Source organism: Eumetopias jubatus, unplaced genomic scaffold, assembly GCF_037043125.1.
Source record: "Eumetopias jubatus isolate StellerSeaLion01/CBP00866 unplaced genomic scaffold, mEumJub1_p1.0 scaffold_6, whole genome shotgun sequence".
NCBI classification, from domain to species: domain Eukaryota; kingdom Metazoa; phylum Chordata; class Mammalia; order Carnivora; family Otariidae; genus Eumetopias; species Eumetopias jubatus.
Window position 1 is genome coordinate 144678569 of NW_028274812.1, and position 21328 is coordinate 144699896.

Consider the following 21328-nt stretch of genomic DNA (forward strand, 5'->3'; position numbering starts at 1 on the left):
GTTTTGTGATACTTCTGGAAAATCACCAATTCTCTTATTGCTCCTCAGGTTTTTAACTTAGTGACCTCATGATTCTACCTCCTTGGTTTGCTTACCATTTTCTTATGGAAGAGATTTGTCTTTCCCAGTTTTTTAGTTCTGTTAAGAAACATTATGAACGGGCGCCTGGGTGGCTCAGTTGGTTGAGCGGCTGCCTTGGGCTCAGGTCATGATCCCAGAGTCCTGGGATCGAGTCCTGCATCGGGCTCCCTGCTCAGCAGGGAGTCGGCTTCTCCCTCTGACCCTCTTCCCTCTCGTGCTCTCTATCTCTCATTCTCTCTCTAATAAATAAATAAAATCTTAAAAAAAAAAAAAGAAACATTATGAACTTTGCCTTATACTCTACCCAGTACGGGCTACCTGAATAGAACTTGAATGGTATATACTTACCACTTTGGGTCTTTCCAGTGATCCCTTTTTATCATGCGGCTGAATGAAGAAACTGGAAGTCAGTTACTATTTCGACTGGCGGGCGTGTCACAATCAAACGACACTGTGCCTGTACTTGGCACTGGTCATCAGGATTCTCACTTTGGAAATCCGGTCTACGGATACTTTTCCAATCAATGAACTGTTTCCTTTACGAATTTAGATTTTATGTATGTCGCCCAAACAAAGCCAGGACCACAGCGCCGTGCTCTGTACATTGTGAGGTCGGCGGAAGAGACACCGGTGAGAGGCGGGAGGTGGGCAGGTGGGCGCACAGTTGAGACAGCTCTGCCTGAGAGCGGCGCTGTGCGCGGTGCGGGGATATAGTCCTCCCTCTGAGAATTATCCCAGGAAAAGTTAAGGAATGGGAAAACAGACTTGCGTTACGGTAGATGTACACAAAAGGCCAGACTCCGGTGAATCCAAACGTGCTACGTCCACAGGGGAGCTGAGGATTTTGCAGAGTAATGATAAAGCAAAGCTACAGGTGCTGCGAAGGGGACCCCGCTCCTTGCGTTCCCGGAGCTAGCCAGTCCTGCGTGCGTGCCGGGCTGCCGGTGAGCGGCGGCAGGAGCAACCGACGGCCGAGTGCGGCCCGCGGAGCCCCCACCGAAGCGCGGCACAGTCGGGATGCACACAGCCAAATACAAGCGCCCGGAACACCATCGGGAGTCCGCGCAACCACGGCTTCGCCGACAGGTACGCCGGCGCTCCCGATACGACAGTTTCTTCTGCCGGACTGCGTGTCTAGTGGGAGAGCTTGCCCCGCCCCCTGCCCTTGAAAAGGGCAGAGAGAAGAGGGCATTGCACTGAGGGGAGAATTCCGAGGCAAGGTCAGGGGGCTGCGACCTCCCCGCCGGCGGAAACCCCCGGACGTCCCCGCCCCAATCCGCGCGACTCCCACCGCGCAGGCGCAGGAAGGGGCGGGGCCGAAGGGGGCGGAGGCGGGAGGCGATTCGCGGGATCCGTCTGGCGTCACCTGGTCACGTGGCCGTCGCGGCAAGGCGCCGTAGTTCGCCAGCTTTCCCAGCGGCGGTGGGCCGTGTGCGAGGTGGTGCAGCCACAGCTCCCTGCGTCCGCTACGAGGACTGAGCGCGCCCGTCCGATAAGCGTGAGAGAGATGGGTTCGCGGGGGCCGCTCCCTTGACGGCTGCCGGGCCGCGGCCGGGGTCGGAGTGGACGTTGAGGGGAGCGCGGGGGAGGCAGGGCCCCGCGGACGAGGGGTTGCCCCATTGGCTGGGTCGGTTTTGGCGCGCTCTCCCGTCCGCGCTCCCGATTGGTTGGCGGGCGCGTCCCGGACGCGTGCGCCGCTGTGGGAGCCCCGGCGCGCCGCCCCGAGTCCCGCCGACCCCCGACCTGGGGTGCGAGCTCCGGCTGTGCACTCGGTGTTTTCTCGTCTCTTCAGTTCCATTTTTCTAGACAGTGTTCGAGACCCAAGTAAACGATTTGGGGATCCCGGGTTGCGACGTGCAGTTTGAGAAAACATTCCTCAGTTTAGTGGGTCCCCGTCAGCATTTGCTTAACATGAGATAGAGGTGAAAATAGGGTGCATCGCCCCGTTAGGGGTTTTTTGGTTTCAACTTTCTCGTCTGTGCTTGTGCTAGGGCACGGTGTAAATGTCTGAGCAGTTGGTGAGTCACAGTCGAAGTTTGAAAGCCGCTGCACCGAGTAAAGGCGTCATCTGCAGCAATCAAGGTGTTTGGCAGGCGCAGACCTGTCCAGGAGGTTCGGAGGTTGGGTTTGGAGCGAGTCTGGCCCAGTGGTCTGGTTAACCACGTTGCGTACTCCCTTTATCTTCTCCCTCTTCCTTGCTTCTGATGGGTAAACATTCCCTACCAATGTGAATACATAATCTCATCAGATCGGATATTAAATCACTGCAGACCTATTGCTGGTTACCAGAGCCAATTTTATTATAGCTTAAAACTGCCTTTGAAACAGCAAAGTTAGAATGCTATTTATTTTTTAAGATTTTATTTATTCGTTTGAGAGGGAGAGAACCAGGGAGCAGCAGACAGAAGCAGAGGGAGAAGGAGACTCCCCCGCTGAGCAGGGAGCCCAACACAGGGCTGGGTCTCAGGACCCTGAGATCGTGACCCAAGCCAAAGGCAGCTGCCGAACTGACTTAGCCACCCAGGTGCCCCTAGAATGCTATTCTTTAGGACAGACTTGAGCATACCCACGTACCTGGTGACCATTTATCGTTTTGCTTTTCTTGGTGACCTTTTCTCAGATTTTTTTCAGTCCTCTGTTTAATCCAGGACACCACAGTGTTCTGTAAATTTGTTTAGAATACCTAATTTTCCTGTTGTAACAAGATGTTTCTAACCAGAATTATCGTTTGTGTGTACGTAATAGAGATAGTAAGAGTCAACTAGCTTCAGTCACTGTAGTCATTGATGGGGCTGAGTTTGGGTACAGTGAGAAAAGATCGTAGTTTCACTGTACTGTAGCAATGAGTTCTATGATTGTAAATACTTGTAAAAATTTTCAGCAACAACAAAATCTAAACACCTTCGGTTGCAAACCACTTTCTGTTTATGATATGAATTACTAGTTTTTTGTACTTCACCAGGTGTATAATGAATCCAAGTATGAAGCAGAAACAAGAAGGAATCAAAGAGAGTGTAAAGGTATGTGATAGAATCACTTTCATTTGTTGAAGAAAGCCTGTGGTTAGAAGCATTTTGACATAACTTAACTAAATTTAATCTGGCTGTCGTTTCTATAAACTTTGAAGTGCCGAGCTTTTAGCCAGAAGACAAGTAACACTAGAGAACTTTAAAAAAATTAAGGTTGAACAGTTAAGTTTTATGATCCCATTACGTGGAATCTCTTTCCGTTTATTTAGGTCTTAATTTCTGTCAACAATGTTTTGGTAGTTTTCAGAGTATTGAGTTTTATACTCCTTTTGCTTAATTTTTTCTTAAGTATTTTTAATGCTACTGTAGATAGAATTGTTTCTTAAATTTTCTTTGTGTTCATTGCTACTATATGGAAAACAGTTGATTTTTGCATTTTGAATTTGATCTTAAATCCTGCAACCTTGCTGAACTTATTAGATCTAGTAGTTTTTTAGTAGATTCCTTAGGATTCTCTGTAAATAAGATTGTGGTTGCTTTCTTTCCACTCCTACATTTTATAAAATGATTTTATTAAAATCCTTTGTATCTTGAGAATTGGTGTCTTTGACTAGAGACACATTTTGCATTACAGTGCACATGTGTCCAGAGAAGATCATACTCATTACCATCGAACCTGCTTGTTTTGCTATACTTTTTGAATCCCAGTATGATGCCATCACTGGAAATCTTATCCCAAATATTTATTCGTATAACAATAAGAACAGATTTAATTTTGAATTTTTAACTTTGATTTGCTCTTAAGGTTCTAAATGAATTTACAACTTAACGAGGTTCTGCCACACAACTTAGAGGGTGAGGGTTCCCGGTAATGAGACCACATCTTCAGGAAAACTATCATTTTGCAGATTTAAATTAAATAGAGTAAATAAAAGCCTTTCATAAGTGATAGATGCTTTCTGATAGATGGCTTACCTTGCCTTAGTGTCCTTACATTATTTTTCTTAAATAATAACTGTGCATTGATAATTTGAGTCCATCCCTTTCCATTTAGGATGATGACATCTTCCCACTGAGCTTTGTGTGTGCGCTTAAACTTCTTCTTATGAAAATCTTCAAATATTCAGAAATAGAGTCAATAATATAATCTCAACTTCACAATTTTCATCAGTTATCAATGTATGGCTAATCTTGTTTCATCTACATTTTCATTCACTCCTTGAGCCACCTAATTATTTTGAGGCAGATCCCAGACAGTTTATATCATTTCAGTAGATCCTTATATCTAAAGAAAAATCTAATGTGTACTAGCTAGAGTACAACTATCTTGGATATAAAAGGACTGGGTTCTGTTTGGTTCTTGATTTAGCTTCCACAGCTCTGACGTTGGGTGAATTATTTAGCATCCTAGCCTCAGTTTACATCTCTGTAAAAGAAAGAGATTGGACTAAAACTAGATCTAGGAGAGTGAATTATAGGAGTTCATGGATTTCCTACCAGTTAGGCAAAACTCCATGTGAGTAGTGCTCTTGTGTGCATTTTTTTTTTTTTTTTGGAAAGAAGGGTTCCCAGAATCCCAAATGGTTTTCTAAAAAGATTAAGACCTATTAATATCTAAGAACCTGAACCTCTTGGCTCTGAAGAGTCTGTTATTCCAATGCATGATCTGTATGAAGAAAATGATAACAGCCATATTCCATCTTGGGGGCTGGGTGCTTCAAGCTTACATGTACAAAAGTTAATCTTAAAAATGGCCGTTTTTTTGTGTGTGGCATTGATTTATCTGGCTTCTTTGGCCATTATTAGTAGCAAGCATTTAAATAAATTAACACCTCCTCTTCTTAAGGGTCCAGAGTTAGGTTTTCTTCTGTTTGTCTGGAGGCTGTTGACTAATCTATTATCTAAATTACATCTGAAATGTTGTTGTAATATTTGTTCTCAGAGTAGCTGGCATTTGTTCTTCAGTTCAATTGTGAGATAATAATCGGCAGTAGAAACTGTACCGTGGGAAAGGTGAGCTCTCGTCCTGTGAAGCACTGCATGGAAGCAGAAACTTTCCCACGCTGCTTCGGTGTCATGTTCTTGCTGCCCTTGTTTGGGTGTTCACCATTGTTTGCTATCCCATGGTGGCAGGATAACTAATGATTTTTTGCAAAAAGAGAGAGCGCTTTCAGATCAGGAAATATATGGGAAGCTATTTACGTGTTATAAGGAAGGCTGTGTTTTTACCAAAACAGTAGTGTGGGCAAATTCACAGTATTCTTGTGTGCCTCTGGCACTGACTTTGTGGCCATCTCCTAATGAATGGGCTTGAAGCAAAACTGCTTCTGCAGTCAGGTGAAGATTGGGGCAAGGGGGGGGGGTCCTCTTAGATGTGTATTTGGTTTTGTATAAGGTATGTTCTTGAAAATTGTATTCCTTTGGGGAATACATATACATGTGTTAGGGGATAGTCACTATTTAAAGGAAGTCTGGGATGAATCTTTTTGAGTAGGGGAAGAAATATTTTGCAGTGTAAATAACCTTTTCCCCCAGTTTACCCCTTTTGAGGATTTCTACTATAAATGTTATGATGTCTGGTTTCTAGTTTCCGTGTGGCAGATGTTTTTAAGAGGGAATACAAATATTCCTGTTGTACTGCAGTTTCATCAAATATGGTCTGAAGTATTAAAGCTTAGAAATTTTGTTTATTTTTTAACTGGATATGATTAGTTAACAAGATGACTATAATACAGCATGTATTGAAATGGGAGGAGAAAAGCTACTTGTGTCAAGTTTGGGTAATGTGATCCATTAGGCTTTCTTTAAACTTTATTATAATTTTAGGGAAATAACAAGTTTGCTAGTTGAAAAAACCAATATGAGCAATAGCTCATATTTAATATTATATAGCAGACCAAATACTAGTATTCTTAGTGTTTCTGTTTTCCTAAATTATAGTAGGAGTACAAGAGTAATAACCCATATAGCAACTGAGTAACCAGATAATAAATTTCATTGACTTTTAGAATAGTCCTGTGCCAAGAAGAACTCTGAAGATGATTCAGCCTTCAGCAGCTGGATCACTTGTTGGAAGAGAAAATGAGGTATGTGTTATCAGGCTAGAATGGGGTACAAATGATACTAACTTTACATTAAAGGCCTTTCCAAGATTTCCTTGATCGGAGATGCCTAGATCATTGAAACTTGGAAATAATTCAAGAATAACAATTGTGTGTTTCTCACAGAAATGGTTTTTGTATTGATGGTTCAGTTGAGGAAGTTCAGAATTGGTATGAAGGCCTGCAGTGGCACTGGGATGATGTAAAACATTATGGATTGGCCTTCAGGAATAACGTTTGCTGTGTTGGGAATAAAATGTCACAGCCATCCATTTACCCCTGTCTGTAAAGGGTTTGAAAATACTGCTTTTCTGTAGTACTCAGTTATTCAAACAAAAAAAAATAATTTCAGCTAAGCCTTAGACCTAAGCCTAATCTAGGATAGTTGCTGCAAATAAAATTCCTAAAAAATAACTACATTTTGGTAGAGTTTTAAATTTGTGTGATTCTTTGAAAAGATCCAAAGATTTCAAACAGACATATGAGTGCTCTGTTTTTAATACATACATGATAAAACCACCCAACTTTCTTGTTCATTAAATCAAAATAAATGAGATTGATGTATGTATTTTCATTATAGTTGGTTAAAGCCTTGTCCAAAAGGAAACATTGGAACGACCAGTTAACATCTAAGGCTTCCAGCTCTGGAGTTGTTTTTGTCCCAGAACATAGTGAAAATAAAAATTTTAGTGAAATTACTCAAGAAGCGTTTGATCTTATGATTGCAGGTATGAAAAAATGTATAACTTTTCTTAAATGTTTTAGTTACGATAAATTTAAATTATTAAAGCTAATTTAATATTTAAGTATTTAAATATTAAATAAAATAACAAATCACTTATGGTACTGTTATGGATCCTGCCCACAGCCTCTTAATCTGGAGACTCTATTAGATATTTTACTCAAATGTTTAGATAGTTGAAAATTTCTTGTGGTATATAGTGTGAACAGACTTTACTGTTTGGTAAGATCCAAATATGGATGAAATATTAAAGAAAAGGTTAGTGATTAATATGACAGCTCTGACATTAGATTGTCTTAAGTGTCACAAGACTTGGAAATTGTCTTTTCAAAAGAAAGTATCTAGAGAATGATTTTGAAGAAAGGAATTTGCATATAGCAGAAAATGAAGGGAGCCAGCAGCAACGTGGCTGAGCCAGAAGGAGCCTGTCGTTCGTCGTAGTTCTAATCGGAATGGCAGTGGAAATCAACAGAGGAAGCTGGTGATGTTCTATAAAGCATTGTGGGAATATTTTTTTTCTTGTAGAAAAATTACTGGGTTTTTACAGCAGCATATAATAGTATAATAATATTTTCAAGGTTTACATGAAAACGTTAATTTATTTTAGAAAATCCATCCTCTCAATATTGGAAAGAAGTGGCAGAAAAACGGAGGAAGGCGCTCTATGAAGCACTTAAGGAAAATGAGAAAGTATGTACTGACTATAATCTGTGGCAATCTTTAACGTTCCAGGATTACTTTCCTTCTGCTTGGTTGGAGTCATATAAAAGAGCTTTAATGTTGGTCTAAGACAAGCCTAATTAGAAAGGGAGCTCTGTTACCAGAATTGTCACACCAGAGGAGCTCATCGAGAGCCAAAGGTAGCACCGTTGTTAGGAACTTTGTGCAAATGTGTCATCGGTTAGTCTCAGTTACAGACTTGGAGGCATGGTAATTTGGTTTCTAGCATAGCAGATCTGTGGAATACTGAACTTTATTTATGTCCTATAGCTTCACAAAGAAATTGAACAAAAGGACAGTGAGATTGCCCGCCTGAAGAAGGAAAACAAAGAACTGGCAGAGGTAGCAGAGCACGTACAGTATATGGCAGAGGTGATAGAGGTAGGTATCTGCACACTCACCTGACTCAGAAGCTTCTGTTTTTCCATCATTTGAGGTAGCAGCGTCATCAGTAAGCGTGCGGGCTCTGGAATCAGATTTCCTGGGTGTGAGTCTTCGCTCCCTGTCCAGCACCATCACGTTTGTTGAGTCAAGCAGGTTATGTATGTTGTCAGGGCTTCATCTTCCTCATTTGTAAGATGGGATTAATACTGTGCACTTTGTAGGCTTGTTGTGAGAATAATGAGTTCTAACGATGAAAGTGGAGACAAGTCCCTGCCCATAAGAGCCCCAATGACTGTTAGATATTATTATTATCATGAAGCAAAAGAACATCTGTTTTCTTGTAGAAATATAAAAAGGAATTTACTTACATATGGAAAATTTTTCTTTCACAGTTGACAAGTTTTTTGATGGGTTTTGATATAACGAATGCCAGTGTGACATTACCCTCATTTATAAAACTGATAATTGGTACACTAAAGTTTGGTGGTCTTATCTCACGTTTTATTTGGAAGAAGCTAATGTGTTTATAAGAATTAGCCTGGGGGTGGGGGGGTGGGGGGGCAGGGTACCTGGCTGGCTCAGTCGGTTAAGCATCCAACTCTTGGTTTCAGCTCAGGTCATGATACCAGGGTCTTGAGATCAAGCCTGGCATCAGGCTCCGAACTCAGCAAGGAGTCTGCTAGAGTTTCTCTCTCCTTCTCCCTCTGCCCCTCGCCCTGTGTGCTCCCTCTCTCCCTCCCTCCCTCTCATAAATAAATCTTTAAAGAAAAAGAAGCATGATGACTGTTATTTTACAGTATTGGACTTAAAAAATAGGTCTTAAACTTACTCCTGTTTTCGAAAAGTCATCTTGCTGATAGGAAGAAAGTTTTTCAAATATTAGCTTTTCTTGTACTGAATTGCTTACATTTTAAAGCCGTGACAGACTTACTGTTTGAAGTTTTCATTTGGAAGTACTGTAATAGCTCTCTCCCAGCTGTCATGAGTGTGTTGGTCCACCACAGACTGGAAATCCGAAAACCTGGTCCTTCACTCTAGGTAGCTTGAGAAGCACTGAATCGAGTGGTCTGTGAAGGCACGGGCTTTAAAAAGATGAGCAAATTGTTAGGCACTGTGACTTCGCTGAAGTGGGATCTAGCATGGTGGAGACCTTGGTAGAACACCTGACTGTCAGTGAATGTAATTGAGAGACTTCATGAAAAGGACCTCTTTAGAACATTGAGGGTCAGTGATACCAGCACACTGCTAGCGGACTTGGCCTGTACAGTGTTTACAGTAAATTGTTGGTTTATTCTTTCAAAAGAGACTGCATGAAGAACCTCTGGATAACTCTGAATCACCAAACAGTCAGGAATGTGACTTGGAAGAGGAAACCGGTGAGGACTCGGATGTGGAAGCCCCAGATGTTGGTACGTGTACTGAAGATGCTGTGTCTTCCTTGACAGATGCAAAACCGTGTGTGTGAAAGTCATGCTTATCTGACTTGAGAAATTTACTGCCAGAGTTTACTTCCACTAGAGTTCTTGGTAGCAGAGCAGACAACTGTGTACTGCAGAGTTGGAATCAGACCTCCTTGTTTGAATCCTGGGACCCCCGTTGTATTAAAATACAAATACTATGTATTTTTTAATCTATTGATGTTTTATGTAAATAGCCTTTTCTCAGTGGTCAAACATGACTTGTGTATGATAAATAAACTTCAGTCTCTTGTTGAGCAATGTGTGTATCTGGGAAGAATGAAGTATAACCAGGCTAGAGAAAGTGTGTCTGTTTCTATGGTTTTATATTGTTTTCTTTCTGTTGCTCTGCTATCTTGGAGGAAACAAGGAGAAAATGAATTTATCCTTTTTTTTTTTAAGTAAGCTCTACACCTAGCATGGGGCTCAAACTCACGACCCCAAGATCAAGAGTTGCTTGCTCTACTGACCGAGCCAGCCAGGAATCTTTTCTCTCAAGACTGAGGTGGTTGAGGTTTTTACTCCCAAGTCTGGTTGTACCTCAAGCTCATTGTAGGGACTGTTGATTTCCACATACTCTTACTTGGTACTTCTGATTGTGGAGTTTGAGAATCTAGTATTGGACGCTCCCCACGTGGATCTGAGTAGCCAGGAAAAGGCCCAGTTGGCTGGTATAATCAGACTCTTGGAAGCTTAGAATGTTGGGTGATTGTTCCCCGAGGCGGGGGGGGGGTAAACATTCACTTAGATACAGGGAAAAAGCCAGGGGTTGTGAAATTTTCTGTTCACATATTTCACATATGTTATAGTACACAGTATGTATATTGAGGAATAAGAAAGGTGGATTAATTAGGGATTTCCCATATGTACTGTTTCGAATGAAGAACAGGAGAAACGAAATTGTCTACAAAGTACATAGCTTTGGGATGGAATATGTTCTTTGAGAAGCATACCAAGTACTTTTTATATAGATTGGCAATAAAGAGCTTGTTGAGCTTTAAAGGATTCCTTTAGGCAAGGTGTATTTATCCTTACAGAACCTGAATATTCATACTGAGTTAGTCTACCTCAATTTTGAGGGTTAAAGCTTCTACTTCAGTGCCTGAACTAAATGCTTTGAAAATGGAAGTGATATTAATGTGCAGCAACATTGTCTAAAAAACTGGGATGTTGGAAATACCTTTGCTACCCAGCGTGATGGCCAGTGAGCCGCACATGGCTGTTGAGCACGTGAAATGTGGCTAGTGTGGATGCAGAACTGAACTTTGATTTATGTTCAAGTAGCTGCGTGAGGCTGCTATGTTCGTGCAGCTCTCTGTCTTAGGTATGGGCCACTAGCCTAAGATCAAATTAAGATGATACATTTTATGCTAAGTGTTTTTTACTACAGTAAAAAATAATTTAAAGAATATTACGGGTTAAGGGTAGAAGGCAGTCAGCCAAGAGGCTATTAGAATGAATGAGAGCTAAGCAGAAGAGGGTGACCTGGCAAATAGAAAGTATTTCTGGAAAATGCGAAAGATGGATTGCCAGGATTTGGTGGTGGGGAGCAAAAGGGAAAGGGAAATGAGGACTTTACAATGTAATGTAAAAGCTATCACTATTAATCTAGAAGAAAATAAAGGGAAAATTATAGTGACTTTGGTTGTGGCAAAGATTTCTCAAAAAGGACACAAAAAGTACAAAGTCTATAGTAAATTGAACTTCATAAAAATCAAAAACGTCTCTTTGAATGAAGAGAATGAAAAGATAAGCCATAGACTGAGAGAAACTATTTGGCAAAATCTCCCAACAAAAGCTTTGTATCTCTAAAGAACTCTTAAACTCAGTAAGTAGACAGCGTAGCTTTTAAAATAGGGAAGATTTGGACACTTGATCAAAGGGTGTATACAGCGAACCAGCACGTGACGAGATGTCTGCAGCCTCAGTCGTTAGGGAAACGCAAATCAAGCCTGCAGTGAGCTGCTGCTGACCTGTCAGAAGGCAGTTTGCAGAACAGAAATGTGGCCGTACTGTGGCGACATACTAAGGCCGTGAAGCCAGGGCATCTTCCCTGCACTGCTGGTGGCCAAGTTCAGTACTACAAATGCTGTGAAAATGGCCATTTATTAAAAGCTAAACTTAACATTCCTTAGGTTCCAGCCATTCCACTCCCAGGTGTGTTTACCTAACAGAAATGAAAGTATATGTCCACATGAAGACTAGTTGGCACATTCTCAGTTTTATCTGTAGTAGCCAAAATGTCCACCAGCAAAGGAAAGGATGAACAGATGGTGGTATATCCATACAGTGGAATACCACTCAGCAATTAACAGTTGGCATAAACAACATGGACAAATCTCAAATGATGTTGAGTGGAAGAAAGCAGGTAAGAGTACCTGCTGTTCGCTTCCATTTAGATAAAACTAGAATCTTGATAGAAAGCAAATCAGTTGCCTGAGGACGTTGGCGTGGTTTTGGGGATAGATTTTTAAATCTCCAGGACCTGGGAACTGTGACCCTAGATGATGGGGAATTTGGAAGAATTTACTTAAGATGATAAGTCTGATTTTTAATTAGGTATCAAATGTCAGAATACCTCAATGAAATGCCTTAAAGACAGGGTCAGCAGTCAGTCATGCTTGGCAAGTTAGCATAACTTATTTGAAGTTGACTTAAATTCAGGGGAGCTTCTGTAAGGATAACGGCAACAGATTAAGAATCAGCTGGAAAAATGTTACTTGTGAAGCCTGGATTAGACTGAACTTGTCAACATATTCTATAGGGTCAGTATTACATACTAAATTGGCCAGGATAGCCCACAAAAAGGTTTGGAGCAGGGGGAAACAAGAGCCCTGGTAATACAAATGGACAAATCCTAAATAAAATGGTAAATCTAATCCAGTTATATACTGAAAGAAAACATGATGACCACGTTGGGGTTTATCCCAGGGATGCGAGATTGTTTCAGTATTAGTACACACTTGAAATTCTTCACATTGAAGGGGGAGAAAGCCCATAATCCTAATAAAATAGCATCGATAAAATGTAACAGCTAAGCCAGGGAAAGAAATTTTAACTTGATAAAAAGCTATCTTCCTACGCCTAACAAACAGGGTGAATGATTAATGCTGAAGCTTTAGAAACAATTGTAAGGTCACGAACTAGAGAAGAATGGGCCACAATTACTACTAATTATTTTTGAGGTCTCAGCCTGGTGCAATCAAATCAAAGAAAGCTAATTATGGAAAGGAAAAAGAACTCATTTACATAAGAAAGTCCCAAGAGCGACTAGAAACAAATTAAGTGGCCAGATTTTAAAATCACCTTAAATTAATTGCTTTTCTCTATAGGAGCACAGACAAGTTTAAAAACGGTGTGGGGGTTGGTGAGAGGATCTGTGATGAGAAGTAGATGTTACTAAGATGTGGCAAAAATATTCTTAAAAACTTCTGGGACATGTTAGGTCTCTTCCTGCCTTCCTCAGAGTTCTTCGTAAAAAATAGAAACTAACTCTTGTCTACTGTGAACAAAAATGGAATTCACTGGAAGAATAGAATGGTCCTAAAGAAGCAGAAACCAGCACGGGGCACCCTCTAACTGGTGCTCATCGGCATTGTCTTCGTGCTGATTTTTCTCCCCTTTCCTGACATGGCGAGGTTGGCATGGCCTGGCTTATGTCGCTGCTCCTTGGGACAGCAAGAGAGCTTGGTTGACAGTCTCTTAAGACGACACCGTGGGCCAGCTACCCCCTCGAAATTGCAGTGTCTCAGAAGAAAGAATTGATTTCTAGTTAACCAGAACACAGCACATGTCCACTACCCAGCCTTGGGCCCTTGCAACTTTGCTCTGTTTAGACAACTCCCCTGCTCACCCTCTCACCTTCAAGAAACCTCAGCTGAATTTTAGGTTCTAGCTCATTAGGTTTAGGTCAAGAAGGATAGGCGTTGGCATATTTGAGCTCCTGGGGCCTCTGGGTGGGATAACTCTGAGGTGTGTGTGTGTTCTATTTTTACCAGAGCAGTCCCGCAGCAGGATCACAAGTACCGTCTACCTACAGTGTAACGTTCTTGACCACACACCTCCTCGCTTTCTTCCCTTCCCTGTTGCTCATTCCTTAGATCATCTTCCAAATACAGTCCTTGCACTCAAATTCTTGACTCAAGTCTGCTTCTAGGAGAACTCAAATGTTGGGGAAGGATGAAGTTATAAGGGGTAACAAAGGAAAATAACTAATTATTAGAACTTTGGCGAACCAGTTTTAAATTCAAAGCTTAGCATAATGCCCCAACGCCCAAGTCTAAGCCTTATGTTTTACCACCTTCAACTTCTAGGTGTGCCAGAGACCAAAAAAGAACTTGAATACAGCAATATAGCCAGGCTGCCTTTCAAGCTACACCTCTGTAGATAAAATGTTAACCCAGAGTTCTCTAAGCATTGTCAGAAGAGGGGCCTTAGCAATTTCTGGTTAAGCAGGAGAGTCAAACACAGCCGTTTATCTCCTGTGTTTCCCTAGATCCCATTAAAAATAATAGTAACCTACAATAAAAAACTAATGATGTATGGTGATTAACATAACATAATAAAAAAAGAATCCATATTCCTACTAAAAAATAAAATAATAGTAAACTACAAAAGACATAATCTCACCCTGATGAAGACAGTTAATAGTCAAGAAAAGATGGAAAGTGACAAAGCAGGGCCCAGAAGGAAACTTAAAAACAAATGAAAATATAAATATTGCTAAGAAATCCATTTCTAGAAATCTGTTCCACAGATGTACTCACATGTGTGAAATGATCTATATTTAAAGTTCTTACAACTTTAATCTATCAAAAGATGGAATAATCTAAATGTCCATGCTTAAAATTACATAAATTATATAGTTCAGTCATACAGTGGAATACTCTGAAGCAGTAGAAAAGAAGAAACTCTTTAAGATATAAAAACCAAGACCAAGGTAAAGTATTGGTATGTACAACAGCATTTTTCACAGAAGTAGAACAAATACTCCTAAAATTTGTATGGCACCACAAAAGACCCTGTATAGCCGAAACAATCTTGAGAGAGAAGAACCAAGTTAGAAGTATCACAATCCCAGATTACAAGATCTACGACAAAGCTGTAGTAATCCAAACAATATGGTACCGGCACAAAAATAGACACACAGATCAGTAGAACAGAATAGAGAGCCCGGAAATAAACCTACACTTGTGTGGTCAATCTATGCCAAAGGATGCAAAAACATACAATGGGGAAAAGAGAATCTTCTATAAATGGTGTTGGCGTTACTAGACAGCTACATGCAAGAGAATGAAACCAGACCACTTTCTTAACACCATACACAAAAATAAAATGGATTTAAGACTTAAATGTGAGACTCGAAATCATAAAACTTATAGAAGAAAACATAGCCGGTAAGTTCTTTGACATCAACCATAAAAACACTTCTAGGTATGTCTCCAGAGGCAAAGGAAACAAAAGCAAAATTATAATATTGGGACTACACCAAAATAAAAAGCTGCTGCCCGGCCAAGGAAACCATTAACAAAACAAACAGGCAACCTACTGAATGGGAGAAGATACTTGCAAAATGATACATCCAATAAAGGGTTAATATTTAAAGTAGGTGAAGAACTTACACAACTCAACACCAAAAAACCAAATAATCCAATTGAAAATGGGCAGAGGACCTAAATAGGCATTTCTCCAAAGAAGACATACAAATGGCCAACAGACATAAAAAAATGCTCAACATTGCTAATCAGAGAAATGCAAATTAAAACCACAAAGAGATGTCACTCTGTCAGAATGGCTAAAATAAACACAAGAAATAACAAGTGTTGGTGAGGATGTGGAGAAAAGACACTGTGGAAAACAGTATGGAGGCTGCTCAAAAAGTTTAAAATGATCCAGTAAATTCCACTACTGGATATTTATCCAAAGAAAATGATAACATTAACTTGAAAAGGTATATGCACTCCTGTGTTTATTGCAGCATTATATACGGTAGCCAGGATATGGGAGCTGACAGTTACACAGTGTGAGACTGGAGGGTGGTTGAACAGCTATGGAGAATGGGAATCAATTAGTGAAACTAAAGCCACAAAACAAAGGAACAAGACTCCGGGGAAAACAGAGTTGTATGAAGAAGAAAAGCATACTACGCGGTACGACTTAGCCGTGAAAAATATTGAAGTGTTCCTATTTGTTGTAATTAACAAGTTACATAGCTAATTAACAGTGATAGAGATAATGCATCCTTCTTTTAATATTTTATTTATTTGTTTGAGAGAGCGGCAGGCAGAGGGAGAAGCAGGCTCCCCGCGGAACAGGGAGCCCGATGATGCGGGACTCGATCCCAGGACCCTGGGATCATGACCTGAGCCGAAGGCAGACGCTTAACAACAGCCACCCAGGTGTCCCAGATCTTCCAATGATGGCATGATTATTCCTGAGAGAGGAAGAGGAGGGCATGTGGACACAGGCAAGGGGCAGGGTTACAACCCTAAGTCTTATCTGTCATCTTAAGAAGTAAAAGGAAAAATACCTAAAATTGAAAAAAATATGAGCAATGTATAAAGGGCGCCTGGGTGGCTCAGTGGGTGAAGTGTCTGCCTTCAGCTCAGGTCATGGTCCCAGGGTCCTGGGATCGAGCCCCACATCGGGCTCCCTGCTCAGCGGGGAGTCTGCTTCTCCCTCTCCCTCTGCCTCTCCCTCTGCTTGTGCTCTCTCTTTCTAATAAATAAATAAAATCTTAAAAAAAAAAAGAATTAGCAATGTATGTGAACTATTTACAGCTATGGAGGTAAGTAAATACCAGAAGAAATAGCCAAAAGAATTCCAACGGTTACCTCTGGGAGTGTGAATCAGGAGGGAGTGTGGGGATTGCTATTTTTGTCAGAGGCCTTGAGTTATTTGACTTTTTAAATCATGTTCATGTATTACTTTGAAATGCAATAAAATTTAATTTAAAAAGCATTTAAAACCACAGGCAGGCAGCTCCGTCACACACACCTTCGAGTCCAGGTGCTTGTGGGACCCAAGTTGTGTTTTAAGTATTTATTTTTTAAAAAAATCATGTCTCCATTTGTACTTAAGCACTATTCTCTTTTGCACAGCCAAATATTTACAATTATGTTTCATGTCGGGCGTTCTGCTGCAAAACCATAAAAAAGGGACACGGAAAAAAAAGCATTTAAAAAAAGTAATTTCTGCCCACGACCCCGTCTCTCAATGGGACTTCCAATTTCCAACCCTTAATCTACCCCCTTAAATGGGATTCTAGTTGGAGAAACTCTGTATTCACAAAAGCCACCATGGGTGAGAACATACAGTTGCCCAGCGGAACACAGCTTTGCCTGGTTGAAGGTCTGAGAACACCTCCCCCACCCCCCGCCCCCGAGATGCCCGTGAGTCCACATGGTGTGATCCGTGTCCCTCTCAGCATTCCTGTAATAAATACAAGCGAGGATCACAGAACGACACCACCTGTTTAATAAAGGCGGAAGCGTCAGGCTGGAGCACAGCTTGGTCAAAGACCATTTGTGACAAGTGAAAGTACATAGTTCAACCTACGATGGCCGCAACGTCAGCATAAGGCGACTGTTAGTGTAGCTGGAGAAACAGGTGCACATCTCTTAGGCACTTGCGGTAAATACTACCCTTTGCAATAAAGCTTTTCATGACACTGGGGAACACAGAAGTCAAGTGCAGGTTTTCTGCACCTATCCCCTAACGATCCAATAGGGAGGGTGCACATCTTGGTAGGAAAACCCAAGAGCCTACCTTCAGGCTGTTTAGGTGTCGGAGCAGACGGCACCCTACCTCCATCCAGAGCTCCCTCAGGGGAGTTGAGGGCTGCTTTTCTGGAGTGTTCATTACCCCGAATTTCCTGCTGGCCCGACATAGAACAAAATCATGTTCTGGTGGCCAGAAGACCCTCTCGGCTAAAGGCGTGGCAGCTGGAGGGCCAGCACTGAAATTATCAGGGCTGAAAGGATACAGGTGGGGTAATAGTGCTCTCTACAAGGGGTGGCTGGGGGTTGGGCTGGGTGCTTTGGCTTTATGTCATCTAATAACCCCCAAAACATACCATTGCTCCTAATAGTTATATACATAACTCATCTTTCAATGAATCCCCATATCATGAACTTAATTTTTCTGAGGTCATTTTAAAGAGTGGCACTTTTCATACGTTTGCTTATTTCAGTGACCGTTGAAGATTTATATAGAATTTCTTAACTACCTAAAAGAAAACCAAAGAAGACTATATCGACTTTTTATTATTTATTCCGGTTTTCCAGGCTAATGCAGAGGTATAGACAGCTGCGTCAAGTGGCTGCATTCGGAGAAATTAATTCCTGTGAAAACCAATTAGGACATACAGCACCTCTGCAAAATTCTCAGGCCATCCAGACCAATTCTCAGTCGCCAATATTTGCAAGTGATATTTCAGAATTCTGTGGTTTTTAAGCTCCTTTATGCAAGACAAGTTATTGCACGTCATGACGGAGAGAACATAGCAAGTCCAGAATTTAACAAGGAGGCTGTTGTTTATTTCACTTTTGGTCGTAGAGTTGAGTTTGTCCTCAAAAACCTCGACGAGGATAGGAATAAACTTCAGATGTTTGGCCCTCTTCTGGCTGACGGGGTTTAAGTAACACCAACACGCTATACTCTGGAGCAACAAGATCTTTACCTTTGGTGCCATGTCATGATCTTTCAACAAGTGAGCTACTTCTTTCATGTACTCATCTGCAAATTTCCCAGCAGTTGGTCCTCCTGGAAAACAAGTATTTGCATTTCAGAAGTATTGCTAGCAACATTTGAGTGGTGATGCCTCCATATTCTTTCTGCTGTATACTGACATGTTGACTCCGGCATTTCCCCTAGGCAAAGCCCTGGAAATTCCCTGCCTGCGTAAGCCTCCTCCCTCGTTCCTTTATTCAAGCACTGGCCGTCAGTATCCCAAGGTGAACAAAACCGGCGGTGCTCCCTCATGGTCTTATTCCGGATTCTCGGTCTTCAGTCCTTGAAAAATACCAAGAGTATTAGAGCAAACAAAAAGAAAACCAAAACGCTGCCTTGCAAAGCCAGCAGGGTCTAACTGATGAGAGAGAGGCATTTCATGAGTTGTCCATTGCTATCCCATTCTCTCTGATTTCTCATCTCTCAGCCCAGCTCTTGCGGATCGGGGAGCAACATGACCTTACAAGATTTTTCTTGCTTTGGTTACGGACCCAACCTGGTCCTAGACTCTACTTTCATCATATACCTGAACCCCAGATTCCCCTCGTGCAAATCTCAAACCCCAAGGAAGTAGCCAAGAAAACATGGGATGAGGACTATTTGAGACGGGGAGAAGTAGGTGGCATGGTTGGCCAGATTCTGGCCACTGGAGCTGTGAACCGGCTTGCATTTCTCTTACTGGCACTCCCACAGTCCCACAGGCCCAAGGATAGTCTAGCCAATGATAAAGCTTTTGCTGAAGGCTGGGCGTAAGCCCTTCCCTGCTTCCCACCGGTATAGCTAAGGCTACATAACATCAAGTTAAGGAATTCTGACCTTCTTATAAATAGCTAGCTCTTCTCCCAAATGGCTAGACAGGCGACTGGCCTTCTCAAGCAGTGGGCTCCTTTTCCCCTTCCTTCAAACAGGAGTCTCCGGTCTTCTAGCTCTATGCCAGTGGTTCTCACCCATTCTGGCCCCTAGGACCCCTTGGTCCTTGAAAACGGTAAATGTTTTCTCTCATGGACACCATTTGAAAAATGTAGTCTCTCAAACTCCCATCTAGGTAACTCATTTTACCTTTAAAAAAGAGGTCAGTCTCTCTCTGATAATTAGAGCTACCACCAGAGCTTCTAATCAAGAGACATGTTGTTGAGATGAATGGATAAAGAATGGAATATTATGTAGCCATCAAAAAATGAAATCTTGCCATTTGCAATGACGTGGATCGAACTACAGGGTATTATGCTAAGCGAAATAAGTCAATCAGAGAAAGACAATTATCAGATGATCTCACTGATATGTGGAATCTGAGAAACAAGGCAGATGATCATAGGGGAAGGGAGGGGAAAAATCAAACAAGAACCCAGAGAGGGAGACAATCCATAAAAAACTCTTAATCTCAGGAAACAAACTGAAGGTGGCTGGAGTGGTGGGGGGTGGGAGGGATGGGGTGGCTGGGTGATAGTCACTGGGGAGGGTATGTGCTATGGTAAGCGCTGTGAATTGTGTAAGAACGATGAATCACAGACCTGTACCCCTGAAACAAATAATGCATTATATGTTAATAATAAAAAATAAATAAAAATTTTTTTAAAAGATGTGTTGTTGAAGATTATCTATAAAATTTCATTGTCTATCCTGAAATTTATTAGGAAAAAAAATGTGGGAGTGAGTTTAAACCTGACAATCACTAAAGCAGTGTGTGTTTAAGCAGTTTACCACTTAACTTTCTGGCCAAATGTACATTAACAGTTGCTTTTCACTAGTGTACTGTCTCTCCTGGTAGGTGTTTTAATAGCATTAAGCTCTTAATGATTTTTCTAAGGTAGTTTCCGTGTGATGTATTTTTACAAGATAAAAAATAAAATCCCAAGCGCTTTTACTGTGTTGAAATCATATTACTCGGTGGGAGTTACATCAACTCAGTATAGATTCTTTGATTTTTTTTTAACATAATGAGAACTTCATTAGGCAATTTCAGTATGTGTGTTTTTAACTAATAAAAGTGGGAAAATTCTTCGTCATTTACTTGATGGACTCACTCTTTCAAAACATGAGATCCTTGAGGAGAAAATGATTGGCAAATGTCTCTGTTCCTACAAAGACAAAGAACTAAAACTTTAGGCAAAGGATAAGTCCCGGGCATCTAAGACCAGACCTCTGAAAAGTCACTAACTTACAGTGTTATAACAAGCAAAGAGATTTCGGAGGAGCTCTGTTAGGCCAGCTGGCTCAGTCCGTACCTGTGAAGGCCAGCAGTCCAATTTGGTACGCAGCTTGAGCCCTCTTCTCAACAGCTAAAGATTCATCCTTCAATAAATGGCCAAGCACCACGATTTTTTCTTTGTGAAAAATACTCTCAGCTGAAGGGACATCTTCTTCCTCCTCCTTCACGAAAAAGTGCTTGACAGTGACATTCCAGAACTTCTGCACGCGCCGATACAGCCCCACAAAATAGTGGTAAATCCACGTCCAACACCGCACATAATAAACACGGGTCTTAGCCATCGCGTGGAAAGAGCCAGTGGTGGTTCAGCAGCCGAAGTTCATAGTCAAGAACTCTGGAATGCATCACCTAGCAACCCTGGAGAACAGAATACACCAGTCAGGGGGAAGAAGGGATGCCTTGATTCTTCAGGCCGGCATCAAAGGCCGTCTGCGATTTCAGCTACACCAAGTGTCCTTTTACTTCTCTGGGTGCGTAGCATCTCAACTTGGACCAAACCGGTTCCCCCTCACGCACATGAGGCGCATTCCTGCCTTCACACTTTTTTTTTTTTAAGATATTTTTTATTTATTTATTTGACAGAGAGGCAGAGAGCACAGGTAGGCAGAGGGGCAGGCGGAGGGAAAGGGAGAAGCAGGCTTTCTGCTGAGCAGGGAGCCCGATGCGGGGCTCGATCCCAGGATTCTGGGATCATGACCTGAGCCGAAGGCAGTTGCTTAACCGACTGAGCCACCCAGGCGCCCCCTGCCTTTGCACTTTTGCTTGGGCAGCGCCTGCTAGCAGCTTGCCCGTTTTACTTTGCTTATTCCAACACGTAGTGAACCTCCGTCCGTAGGATTATCCCTGTTCTGCTTATTTGTCACGTAATCAGACTTTTTCTCCACATCACTGATGTCCTGTATTGATCCCGTCTTGCTGAGAAAATGGAAGCAGGC

At 41.8% G+C, this 21328-nt stretch overlaps 2 protein-coding genes across 5 annotated transcripts; one reads left to right on the plus strand and one right to left on the minus strand.

Moving 5' to 3' along the window:
* The first annotated feature begins 1454 nt into the window (after window positions 1–1454).
* GMNN (geminin DNA replication inhibitor) lies at window positions 1455–9706 on the plus strand. 4 transcript variants are annotated; one of them, XM_028107340.1, is made up of 8 exons: window positions 1455–1579; window positions 2073–2193; window positions 3044–3101; window positions 6059–6136; window positions 6732–6879; window positions 7501–7583; window positions 7884–7994; window positions 9301–9706. In XM_028107340.1, the coding sequence occupies exons 3-8, from the start codon at window positions 3051–3053 to the stop codon at window positions 9460–9462; spliced, it is 633 nt and encodes a 210-aa protein (XP_027963141.1). In that variant the 5' UTR covers window positions 1455–1579; window positions 2073–2193; window positions 3044–3050; the 3' UTR covers window positions 9463–9706. The 4 variants fall into 4 exon arrangements, with proteins under 4 accessions (XP_027963141.1, XP_027963139.1, XP_027963140.1 ...); XM_028107338.1 differs by lacking the exon at window positions 2073–2193; XM_028107339.2 differs by lacking the exon at window positions 1455–1579 and having other exon boundaries at window positions 1595–2193.
* An 8028-nt stretch (window positions 9707–17734) lies between these two features.
* ARMH2 (armadillo like helical domain containing 2) lies at window positions 17735–20893 on the minus strand. Its single transcript, XM_028107365.2, has 2 exons — window positions 20410–20893; window positions 17735–18217 (listed from the first exon to the last, which is right to left on the minus strand). The coding sequence occupies exons 1-2, from the start codon at window positions 20672–20674 to the stop codon at window positions 17790–17792; spliced, it is 693 nt and encodes a 230-aa protein (XP_027963166.1). The 5' UTR covers window positions 20675–20893; the 3' UTR covers window positions 17735–17789.
* Between the last annotated feature and the right edge of the window lie 435 nt (window positions 20894–21328).

Excerpts from the sequence above, each read along its gene's own strand:
- GMNN (XM_028107340.1), top strand. The coding sequence starts at position 3,051 with ATGAATCCAAGTATGAAGCAGAAACAAGAAGGAATCAAAGAGAGTGTA. Across the intron at positions 6,880-7,500 it reads GTTTGATCTTATGATTGCAG|AAAATCCATCCTCTCAATAT; the intron begins GTATGAAAAAAT and ends AATTTATTTTAG. Across the intron at positions 7,584-7,883 it reads CACTTAAGGAAAATGAGAAA|CTTCACAAAGAAATTGAACA; the intron begins GTATGTACTGAC and ends TATGTCCTATAG.
- ARMH2 (XM_028107365.2), bottom strand. The coding sequence starts at position 20,674 with ATGGCTAAGACCCGTGTTTATTATGTGCGGTGTTGGACGTGGATTTAC. Across the intron at positions 18,218-20,409 it reads TGGACTGCTGGCCTTCACAG|GAGGACCAACTGCTGGGAAA; the intron begins GTACGGACTGAG and ends CTTGTTTTCCAG.